At 43.2% G+C, this 12,542-nt stretch overlaps 1 protein-coding gene across 1 annotated transcript in view; it reads left to right on the top strand.

Moving 5' to 3' along the window:
- The window catches only part of LOC134442265 (tyrosine-protein phosphatase Lar-like), a 57,716-nt gene extending 45,512 nt beyond the window's left edge, over positions 1-12,204 (top strand). Inside the window, exon 2 of the mRNA XM_063192505.1 lies at positions 7,936-12,204. Coding sequence (XP_063048575.1) covers positions 7,960-12,204 — 4,245 coding nt within the window. The 5' untranslated portion in view covers positions 7,936-7,959. The remainder of the gene's footprint in view (positions 1-7,935) is intronic.
- The last annotated feature ends 338 nt before the right edge of the window (positions 12,205-12,542 follow it).

Raw genomic sequence — 12,542 nt, forward strand, 5'->3', positions numbered from 1 at the left:
GCGCTCTCCTCCCCCACAAAGGCACTTGTATGCTGTTCATGCCTCTTCAAAAAGAAGTTCACCGTCCAGGTCATAGATTGTAGCCAAACAAAGTTCTGCTTCTATGTTTCCTAATTTTTGTTAATTTGGAAAACAGGGTTACATCCCAGTTCTCCAGTGCTGGCGTCGTGTAGCTCTAACGTGTCATTTCCAAGCAGCGGTAATTGCGACTCCAAACTCCCCCAAAATACCAAACAAAGCATGTAGTTCGAACTGTGAGAAACATAAGATAAAGCGGTGTCGACAGATACAAGGTTCGCGCACGCAAGAATTGGGCTGGGAGCAGCACGCGAGAGGGAACATGCTTGCAACCTCTACCTCGCATTACATTTAAACTTCACGATAGGCTGCATTATAGATTGCGTTTGAACTGATGTGGCTGACATGATAGTGTGTCAAGGCTGAGTTTTAAAACTTTCAAGGAACAGGTATGGCATTATCTTACCATTTGACACATGGGACACTGCTACTCTGCTTTCAGCTGGCTGAGGCGGTATTCCAGGAATCAAAGATAGCCCTGATGTCCTTAGAAATGTTTCGATTCAAGTCATCGAACAACAAGCAGTGAGGTTCGGGGCGCATAGCTTGTTTATGTTTTTCCAATAGCCAAGTATTCCTCATCTCGCGCCTTGACCAATTATTTGACAATTTTGGTCGTTTGTCTTGTCTCTTTGCAAGACTGTCATGAATAGGCTATAGGGTAAATTATTTCCCTTTGGAACCATTCACCCAGCATCTAGGCAACCGGTGGAGCTCTTTTGATGGATGCAATACCAAGTGTTCTCTGCTCGCCTATTTTCGATTGCATGCTGGAAGACTAAGACATGTATAAACGTGTCTTTTTGTATTGATTCTAACACTCAACCGATGGTGGCTGGTCAATGCAAAGAATGTTACCGAGAGGTTATCTTTCTAGACTGAGAAGCGCGAGCTTAACATGCATTTTCAGCGCGTGGAGTTGTGGTCGTGAAATAGCCCTGGGATATCAAGCCATAGCCTACGGACACATCCTGGGTTGGGGAAAACTTAAAAGCAGGCCATATTCGTAACGTTTACCTCGCCACATATCCATCATAACGTGGTTTTGTCCGCGATGGTGGAAATTATTCGCAAGGCTGCACTTCACTTTGAAGTGACTGACTCGCAAGCATAGTGTGTGGGAGCGGAACATACTGTAACAGCCTTCAGGGGCTGAAGGCAAACGCATTCATAAAGGACAGGGAAAGCAAAACGGATAGGCGTAGCCTACTCTTTTATAAAACAACAATAGATTAAGTCCTGTGGTTCGGTTATGTCAGCAGTGTGTGCTTTTTTATTTCAACTGCTTAAATAGCCTAATGTTCAACAATCAATGTCCATCACCATTTAGCTAAAATATTTAGACAGCTTGGTTCTCACTGAATTTCTGTCGTAAGCGAGGGGCGAGAGAGCGAGAGCTTCACGTGTGTAGCCTACAGACGCGTGTTGCACATCACAGCGCCCCACCACACACACTTCCTACAACATTGATAGAAAATTTGTTGATCACAGTGCAAACTTCCATAGCCTACCCTATTAAGAATGCAAAATGAGTTGGGGCTGAGAGGGAGATAAATTAACTTCCGCGATGGTTTAAAATTTAGGCTATGTTTGTTCTGGAGACTCGCAAATGGTGTTTCACTGTTGCCGCTGGTCGCCTCGTCCAGGCCAGCCGCGTCCGGCCGTATGGCCGCCAATGGCATAGCACCGCTTAGGACAATGACGTGATTCAAACAAAGAATGTGGGCGGGCTGTTGCATTCTAAAAACAAGGGTTGGACGTGGACTTTTTTTTAGACCCAACATGGCAAGTCACGCCAAGTCATTGAAAGTTACAACTGTCAAGTCCAAGTCGAGTCCCGAGTCAAAGGCGTGCAAGTCGAGTCGAGTCGCAAGTCCTTTCTGATCTTGAAATTTCAAGTCGCAAGTCTTCACACCGCTGACTCGAGTCAGACTCGAGTCCAAGTCACTGGACTCGAGTCCACATGTCTGGTTGTCACCATTGTTATGCAAGCTGGTGCACAACACCTGTAGGTTGATGCATGCAACCTCCCTCTCACACGTGTCATGCGCGGTACAGCCAGTAGGGCTTCACCTCCACTCAAAGCAAAGCCTAAAAAGCTGCCAGGAGGAAATTTGACTCTGGCGAGTTTTGAGGGCGGGCGTGTGAAAACGCATGTGTGGCGTGTGAAAACGCATGTGTGGCGTATGAGCGTGTGAAAACACTCTGAAGAGTGTGTCACACGCTCAGTGCGTGAGACTTGAGAGCCCTGTTGGCTGCGATATTTGCCAAAAAGCTTAAAATAAGCTAACTCCGTAACAGCGCTGTTTTTCTCAGAATGTCTCATCATTAGATACATTTTGTGGCATGGCAAAACGGCATTTCTCAGAATGTCTCATCATTAGATACATTTTGTGGCATGGCAAATCGATGGTGAAACTTTCATTTTACGCCGGAGCTATCCTTTAACTCATTGGCTGCCAGCCATTTTCATAAAAGAGTAACCCAGAGTGCCAGAGATTTTTCAGCATTTTGGGTGTTTTTTGGGAGGCTCACAGAAAATTGAGTTCTGTGTCTATGTCAACACCATACCTGTCAAAACACAGATTAGACGCTCATCTGTCATCAGAAAAAAACGGTGTCTCTCTACCCCTTTCCGTTCATTCATAATCATCTGTTGAAATTAAGTGGAAAACGCCATTTGAAGTAGAACTATAACTGCAAACGTTTTTGCCCATAATGGCATCGTCCTAACAACTCCAAACCTATCAGATGCTATTACAGAGTCTTCTGTCATCTGTAGCCTGAACAAAAGATCGTTTGTATGATCTTTTCAACCTAATATGTACTGAAATATAACGGGGGTGGACTCGAAAACAAGGGTGTTTTGGTTTAGTTGCTGGCGCGCACAATGGATCATGACAGCAGGTGCCCCTAATTCCGTGAACTCACAGAAATACTGTCTCATCGTCCTCCCTCTGATTGTGCTCTCTCTCTATACGGGCTGTGCTCTCCCCTTCTTGGAGAACGAATCACAGCTGGTTTATTTCCTCCAGTAGTACCGTGTTGTGTGTGTGTGTGTGTTTGAAGGGGAGGGAGGCAGGTAGGCAGGCAGCTCAGCTTAGCTTAGCCAAAGAAAATGGAATATTGTACAAGAACGACCACTAGCTGGTGTGGCCAGGAGTGGCACTGCAGCTATGTTATCGCAGCCAAGTAAATAATGAATGGGTGCCAATGGGGCTGTACGCTTCTCATAGAACTATCTGCCCGTGTGATTTTTTCCCTGGAAACAATGGAGTCGCGTTCGATAGATATGAGCAAGTGAAAGCATTTGCCGACACGTTTGCATCTTGTCAAGTGTTAAGATTCGTGAAAATGACCCTTATTTCAACTATAGCAATGATATAACACGTGACAATCGACTTTACGGCACTACGCCATTTGTTTTGTAGTTTTAAGTCTGACTTCAGATGTCGATGTGTTTAAAGTTATGTTAGGATTGTTGCGGACACCTGTTATTTATTGCATTTAAGGTGGTGGAAAAGCGGCATGTGTACATGGGGTAAAGGAAATGACTGCGCTCATCCTTAAGAATTTGGGCACCTTCAATAAGCCTGTCACGATATACGATAAGTCAATAAATCGGACGATAACTTTTTACAAGAACGATCACTTTTCTGGCCCCGATAAGTAACGATAAGTTATTTGCGTGATGTTTTGTTTTCCCTCTCTCCCTTCCTCTACCGTGGCCGTAAGACTACTGATGGGGCGTTATAGGCCAACGCAGCGCAATGACGCTTACGTGTTGGTGTAATTTTAAGTTTCAGTGCAGTTCTGGTTGGAAAAAGTGCATTGATCTGGCTACTTGCGTCTTTGAAATAGAACGCTGGTGTTCCCGCGCGTCGCTTATAAGCCTCGACAAAGAATCAGCGCTACAGTAGGAGCGCAATATTCTTCCAGTCTCAGTCAGCGCATCTGCAACGTTCCTCAGAGAGGGGAATGAACAGCTCCAACACGGAGGCAAATGTTCATTTTGAAACATGCGCAGCAACCCAATATCCGAATACACGAAGACGTGTTTGTGCAAACATGAAATAGTGGTAACCGTCGCGACAAACTTGCTCTGAGGCTGTTATTTTAAACCTCGCCGAGTTTCCACTATTATTTCAATGCGCCTCCTACCCCGACGTTCGTTGTCTGTTCTTTTTGTGATTTTCGCTATATTTCTTGTTTATTAAGACTTAACAATATGAGTAGGCAGTCCGCAAGCAAATCTTGAAGATAAGATTTGTGGATTTAAATCTGTCACACCAAGAGAATGTGAACGGTTGAGCGCGCTACAGGGGAAACAGAGGCATGCGACTCAGAACTCATAAGAATCAATGTATGGGCGTTCATGAAGGACTTTAAAGTGCGCAGAATTGCAACTTGTTCCAGTCGAGGGTATCGGAGAGAGAGAGAGAGAGAGCTGCCTGCACCTGGAACGTGTGCATCTGTTCATGCTCTTTTGCTTTTTGCTGATGTTGAAATGCCTTTAACAGGGCTGATGGGTTTTGACTGACAATTAGCTAGTAACAACGTGCATTTGTTTGAAATAAGCTGTCTAAGTAATAATTTGTGAATTAACAATACCCCACCAGTAGGTTATATTACATCACACCATGGATAGGCCTATAAGCCATTCAGTGTGCTTGAGAAAGATAAATAACAGAACATGTTAAAGAAAGACTATATAACTTACCCTAATAATAAATACAAAAAAGTCTATTTAGAGCCTATTGTGCTCCATGAGGATGTATTTAAAAACATATATATATATATATCCCCCGCCGTGATGCTTTAAAAATGTGAAGGGGTGTAGTCACATGTTTATTGCATTTTTACGTCATTATAATTGACACATTTCTTCTTGGAGCAGGCGTCAATCTTAATTATTTAAACCTCTGAGTCTGCTGGCCCAAATGTTAAATTCAATGTTTCAAGAAGGAGGCCGCACCTTGCATAGCAGTGTTTTTTTATTGCACATTATATTGTTTGAAAATGGCGAGAGATACAATATTATCGATTATCGCAATAATTTCTTGTTATCGTTATCGTCTGGCAAAAAATGTTATCGTGACAGGCCTAACCTTCAATTAACATGTTGGACGGCGGTGGGGGGTTTTGAGGTGTGTGACCGTAGATGTCTCTGCTAGGATCAGTCAGAGTACGTCTCTCGTCAGCTCTGGTCGTGAATAGTCGCAGAGATTCCTCAGCCAGCAGGTATTAGCCGAATGCTAGCGTGTTGCAGGACAAAACTAACACGTCTTTGGGAGAACAAAGCCAGGAACCTTTAACTTCACTTCTAATACAACTTCCATGATAAGGTACAGAATGTGCACACATCTTTACAAACCAGAGAACAGAACCGTCACAAATCCCTGCTGAGCCATTGAGCCCAATAGGCTCCCATTCATCTTTTACTTGGCTGCGTTCGCCAACGGGGCTATAATGGGAGCCAATGAGAGAGGCCTATCTCATAGCTTAGAGAATTTCTGGCTTAGCTTACTGCAGCTTCTTTGGCAGATTGATGATTACTGTCAGTGTTGCCAGATGTGTCTGACCAAATCCCGCCCAAAAGGTTATCAAAAACCGCCAAAATGCGCTAAATTCCGCCCAAATTCAACAAATTACATTGACTTCTATGGGCCCAAAATGGCTTAAAAAAAAACGCCAAATGGTCAATTTTTCCCGTTTTTGCCCGCCGACGCTCATCCCAAGTAGCCCAATTGGGCGGGCACCCGCCCAATCTGGCAACACTGATTACTGTCATCATGTTTCTGCTATAGTGATCTTGTCATATATTGTTCAATGAATTTTCTTTTGATAAAGTACTGATCACATATCCAACATTTCACAAGCCGATTGGAGTGGTGAAGGCTAGCTGGTCTGAGGCTAAGTGCAATGCTTTCTCATGTGAGCTGAATGCATCTGACCAGACACAAAGGCTACTCTGTTCCAAGAATCTGCAACCCCCCTGTTTTTTTGATGATACAGTAAGCTGATCATACTATACAGATCCATAAAATGTAACTGTAGAATGAGTAAAAATAGTTGACATACCAACGCTCCTTTATTTAGGCTTAGTTGTAAGTTGTTAGCGATTTCGTGCTAGCTAGCTAGCGTAGCAAACTTTATAGCCAAGCATTCCCAACTGAGGTGACACATCACCACTAGTCCCGTGCATTTTCCTGTTAGATGATCTTTTGTACGCATCATCCTGATGTTGTGTAGGCTGATCACATTATCCAAAATGAAACGGTTGCCACACAGATCATCTCAAGTTGAACATGGTATATTTTGGGCAAGCTAGCTACAATGCCTTCTAGCTAGATAGCAACAGGGGGTTGTATTTTGGTCATGAGAGGAAGTTTTTTTGTCAGGCTCTGACACTAAAATCAGTAGCCTACCTGTGTTAAAATCAGAGTGCAAGAAAGTAGACTACTGTCACAGGTGCTTTACTTTCAAAAATGATTTTGCTATGCTACTTTTGAGATTATAATAGTAAAAAGGGGTGCTTATGTCTTGACATTTCCTCTTGCTCTGAGCTAAAGTCCTGCCCTGACTGTTCCTAAGGACACTTCTGCCACCTACAGGAACAGTTAGAACATGCCTAGAGGCGTGAAATTTATACACAACATAGGTCAGACCGTCCTCAAGGCGTGGCTGTAAAAAAAACGCAATTATCGGCGAACGCCGTCACTATTCGAAATGACGTCATTCGCCACTGAAGGCAGCCAATGAGTTAATCTCTAAAGAGTCATTATAGTCTATAATCTGTCCTGTGACTCCTCAATGCGAGCTGCCGTTGATATTGAAGCAATACATGCTCAGTCTATCTGGACAATTTTTCGCGCTGCGAAATTTCTCTACAATTTTAAATGAGACGCTCGATGCGCATTAAAAAAACAAAAAAAAATCATCAAGGTTTTCACTGATCCACAAATGGCCAATCATATCTTAACAGCGTTGCACACAACCAATCAGTTGAAAGAGAGCCACGTCATGCTTGGTCGTGCACACACTCTTGTAAACAGACACTTGTGTAGAAGAAGCTGCTGCAGCGCAAAGCCGGTGAAGTTTCCAGCAAGCCATAATTCCAACCAAACCGTTAAACTAAGCCCAAGGCTAGAAAGAACGAGAACTCTGCTGACAGGACTTCAACAAAGAAAATAAGTGTGAGTAGCCGAGGCTGCTACCCAGGGCGACATGTTGATGATGAGAGTAATGCCTCCTGAATACCTGCTCTTTTCAACATAACGGGGCAAGGCATATGAAGAAAAATCGAAACGACACAAAGACATTTCACACGCAATCACGCAAGTTATCGCAAAAGACAAACTGGCAAGGTGCACTGTCGAAACAAAAAACACTAATGAAAGTGATCGAGCCTTGTTATCAAGCCCGTGGGCGCAAACACTTCCTTACAGTAATCCCACACTGTACTGTACGTGGAGTGGTGTGTTGTTAAAGTGATACTGTCCCATTTTTGGAAATGAGCTTATTTTACACCTCTCCTAGAGTTAAATGATTGAGTTTGACCTTTCACCTGTACTTTCAACCATTCTCTGAGTATGGCAGTGCAAATTTTACCTCTAAGCTAGCAGTTAACATTGATTCCTATGAGACTAGTTAGCCGCCAGCTGATCTCATAGGACATCAATGTTAACTGTTAGTACATACAGTACATATTCGAAGGCCAATGCTTAGTGTAACAATGTAAAAAAAGTCAGCCACGTCATGCATGGAGAATTATGCATAGTTTTCTGATAGTTTGTCTATGACCTAATATTATTTTTGTTTATCTTTCCCTATGTCTACATTTTTTCTGTTCTACAGAAGTTCCAGCTGTGAGCTCCACACATGGACCCACCAACCAGCGTGGAAGTCAAGGAAGTGAAGGCAGATTCCATAACTTTGACCTGGAGGAATCCATCTGATCAAAAATGTAAATGTCTAATTGTTGAATACAAAAAGAAGCAGGAAACTGAATGGACATCTGACCCTGTGAAGAGGGAGCAGGAGACAACAACTCTGTCAGGACTGGAGCTAGACACTGAGTATCACATCAGAGTCATAGCTATAGGTAAACAAGGCGGTTCTGTCAGCAGTGATGTTGTTACGGCTGTGACTGCTAACAACACCATGAAACCACCAACCAATGTGGTGGTCAAAGAAGTGAAAGCAGACTCCATAACCTTGACATGGCGGAATCCATCAGATCAACAATTTCAATTTCTTATTCTTGATTACAAAATAAAGCAGGAGACTGAATGGACATCTGATCCCATGAAGAAGACCCAGGAGACAGAAACTCTCTCAGGACTGGTGCTAGACACTGAGTATGAGATCCGAGTCACAGCTATGGGAAAACAAGGCTGTTCTGTCAGCAGTGATGTTGTTACTGCTCTGACTGCTAAAACTACCATGAACCCACCAACCAATGTAGTTGTGACAGAAGAGAAAGCAGACTCCATAACCTTGACCTGGACAAATCCATCTGACCGAGAATGTCGATTTCTCATTGTTGAATACAAAAAGACACATGATACTGAATGGACTGAATCTGACCCTGTGAAGAAGACCAAGGAGATGATTACTGTATCAGGACTGGAGCTAGACACTGAGTATCACATCAGAGTCACAGCTGTGGATAAACAAGGCTGTTCTGTCAGCAGTGATGTTGTTACTGTTGTGACTTCCAAAATTACAATGAAACCGCCAACCAATGTGGTGGCTAAAGAAGTGAAGACAGACTCCATAACCTTGACCTGGAGGAACCCATCTGATCAAGAATATCGATTTCTAATGGTTGAATACAGAATGACACATAAGACTGAATGGACTGAATCTGACCCTGTGAAGAAGAACCAGGAGACAGCAACTTTATCAGGACTGGAGCTAGACACAGAGTATCACATAAGAGTCACAGCTATGGGCAAGGACTGTTCTGTCAGCAGTGATGATGTTACTGCTGTGACCAAAGCCATTAGTCCACCAACCAATTTGGAAGTTGAAGGAGTGAAGGCAGACTCCATTAAGCTGACCTGGAGGAATCCCTCTGACCAACAATACCAATCTCTATCTATTGAATACAGAAAGAAACATGAGACTGAATGGACATCTGACCCTGTGAAAAAGACCCAAGAGACAACAACTCTGTCAGGATTGGAGCTAGACACTGAGTATCACATCAGAGTCATAGCTATAGGTAAACAAGGCGGTTCTGTCAGCAGTGATCTTGTTACGGCTGTGACTGATAACAACACCATGAAACCACCAACCAATTTTGAAGTCAAGGAAGTAAAGACAGACTCCATAACCTTGACCTGGAAGAAACCAGCGGATCAAGAATATCGATTTCTAGCGGTTGAATACAGAAAGGCGAATGAGACTGAATGGGCTGAATCTGTCTCTGTGAAGAAGAACCAGGAGACAGCAACTTTGTCAGGACTGGAGTTAGACACTAAGTATGAGATCAAAGCCACAGCTGTGGGGCAACAAGGTGGTTCTGTAAGTAGCGATGCGGTTACTGCTGTGACCAAAGCCATTAATCCACCAACAAATTTGGAAGTTAAAGAAGTGAAGCTAGACAGTATAATATTGACCTGGAGGAATCCACCTGACCAAAAATATGAATCTCTATGTATTGAATACAGACAGAGAGAGGAGAATGAATGGACACCTCACTCTGTGAAGAAGACACAGGAGACAACAACTCTGTCAGGACTGGAGCTAGACACTGAGTATCACATCAGAATCACAGCTATAGGTAAACAAGGTGGTTCTGTCAGCAGTGATGTTGTTACTCGTGTAACGGATAAAATTACCATGAAACCACCAACCAATGTAGCGGTCAAGGAAGTAAAAGCAGACTCCATAACCATGACCTGGAGGAATCCATCTGATCAAGAATATCAGTTTCTAATCATTGAGTACAAAAGCAAGCAGGAGACTAAATGGTTATCTCAATCTATCATGAACAACCAGGAGGTAGCAACTCTATCAGGACTGAAGCCAGACACTGGGTATGAGATCAAAGTCACAGCTGAGAGTAAACTCGGCAAAATCAGCAGTGATGTTGTCCCTGGTGTGACTGTCATCATTAGCCCACCAACTGATGTGGCAGTTACTCAAATGAAGGCAAACTCCATCACCTTGAAATGGTCAAACCCAAAAGAATGTAAATATCTGAAGCAGTACATCATTGAATATAAGACTAAGAAAAGCAGTGTCTGGCTGAAAGAAGAAACTGGAAAGGAGGCATATACATCTACTCTGACAAATCTGCAACAAAATACCGCCTACTCCATCAGAATGCTTACAGAGACTTGCCACGGAATGAGTGAACCTAGTGAAGAGATACAACATAAAACCAAAAAAGAAGTCCCAGACAGAACGAGGTTCATCCATAAACTAGACACTGATTCACCATCACTGTATGTCTTAAAGCTACAGTCAGAAGGAGGACCTCAGTTCCAGAAAAAGATTTTTGGAGAATCTCAAGCAAATTGCCTCTCAAATAGAACCATCATGCTTGTTGGTGCCACTGGATCTGGCAAAACAACCCTCATCAATGGCATGATTAACTATGTACTGGGAGTTGACTGGGAGGACAATTGGAGATTTAAACTGATAGATGAAGAGACCAATAAATCACAAGCACACAGTCAGACCTCGGAGGTGACAGCCTATCAGATTAACTGCACAGAGGAATTCCAAATTCCTTATTCGATCACAATCATTGACACCCCTGGTTTTGGGGACACCAGAGGAATCAAACAAGACAAGGAGATCACAGAGAGAATAAGACAGTTTTTTACCAATAAGGATGGCATTGATTCAATTGACGCAGTGTGCTTTGTAGTGCAGGCTGCTTTAGCTCGCCTGACACACACACAGCGATACATATTTGAGGCAATCCTGTCTGTGTTTGGGAAGAACATCGCAGACAACATCATCACTCTGGTCACTTTTGCTGATGGCAAAAGTCCTCCAGTACTGGAGGCCATCAAAGAGGCTCACATCCCATGTGCTATAAAGGATGGTACTCCTGTCCATTTCAAGTTTAACAACTCTGCCCTTTTTGCCGACAACACAAGAGGCATCGGTGATGAAGGAGACTTTGATTTCATGTTCTGGAAAATGGGAAATGCAAGCATGAAAAAGTTCTTTACTCAGCTAGACACAATGCAAACCCAGAGTCTGACCCTGACAAAGCAAGTTCTCCAAGAGCGCAAACAGCTTGGAACAACTGTTGAGGGAGTGCAGCCACTCATCAAAAAGGGATTGTCAACCATGGAGGAAATACGAACCACACAAGCCATTCTGGACACACACAAGACCCAAATTGAAGCAAACAAGGACTTTGAGTACGAGGTAGAGGTAGAACAAACAGACAGGATTGAGATTCCAACGGGAAAATTTGTCACCAACTGCCATACTTGTAACTTCACCTGCCACTACCCTTGTATTTATCCAGACGATGGTGAAAAAATTAAATGTTCTGCGATGACAAATGGAAACTGCACTGTGTGTCCAGGAAAATGTGTGTGGAGTGTTCATTTCAATATAACCTACAGATGGGAGATTAAACGTGTGAAGGAGAAGAGGACATATCAGGATCTTAAGAGTAAATTTGAGACAGCACTCGGACAGAAGATGAGCACCGAGAAAATTGTGGAACAGCTGAAAGTAGAGTATGATGCTGTGAAGCATGAAGTTTCACTTATGATGGCAACTGTTTCCAAATGCCTGACACGTCTGAATGAAATTGCACTTCGGCCAGATCCTTTGTCTACTCCAGACTACATTGACATGTTGATAGAGGCAGAGAAAGCGGATCCCAAGCCTGGATGGCAGCAGCGCATCCAAGAATTACAGGAAGTCAGAGAAAATGCCGTTCTAATGCAGGAGATGAAACAGGGCCTCAGTGGAGCACTGTCAGTGGATGAATCAACAAATCAAGAGACTCCTCAACTTCATGAAAATGACAAGGAGGGATCAGTTGTCCCCACGTCTCGTGTACAACAAGTGTTGCGGGTGTTTAATCCAATGAATTGGTTTATCCAATCAAAACCTAAGCACCTGCAAAAAAAGTCCTGCTGAATGCCCCCTCAGCCTATAAAAACCTACATATCTTAGCTTCTGATGCGCATAACAACATGAAATGAAAAAAGTTGCATTTAACCCTAAGACACTGATCTTGCATTGGAAATATGTTCTTTCAGCTGTAACATACCCAAATTTTTATTTAAAAAGCTAAAATCTCAAGAGCCTGAATGCAGCGTATGTGTGTCTCCAGGCAAAAAGGGAACAAAATATACGGGTCATCAGGCTAAAATGGGTTAAATCATAACAGGAAGGTCTTTGAATTATGTATTGCCAATGATGCCCAATGTCCTGTAAAACTATCCAGAGCTCTCATGCGGAATGTGAATAAACCT

The sequence above is a fragment of the Engraulis encrasicolus genome, unplaced genomic scaffold (genome assembly GCF_034702125.1).
Source record: "Engraulis encrasicolus isolate BLACKSEA-1 unplaced genomic scaffold, IST_EnEncr_1.0 scaffold_135_np1212, whole genome shotgun sequence".
NCBI classification, from domain to species: Eukaryota; Metazoa; Chordata; class Actinopteri; order Clupeiformes; family Engraulidae; genus Engraulis; species Engraulis encrasicolus.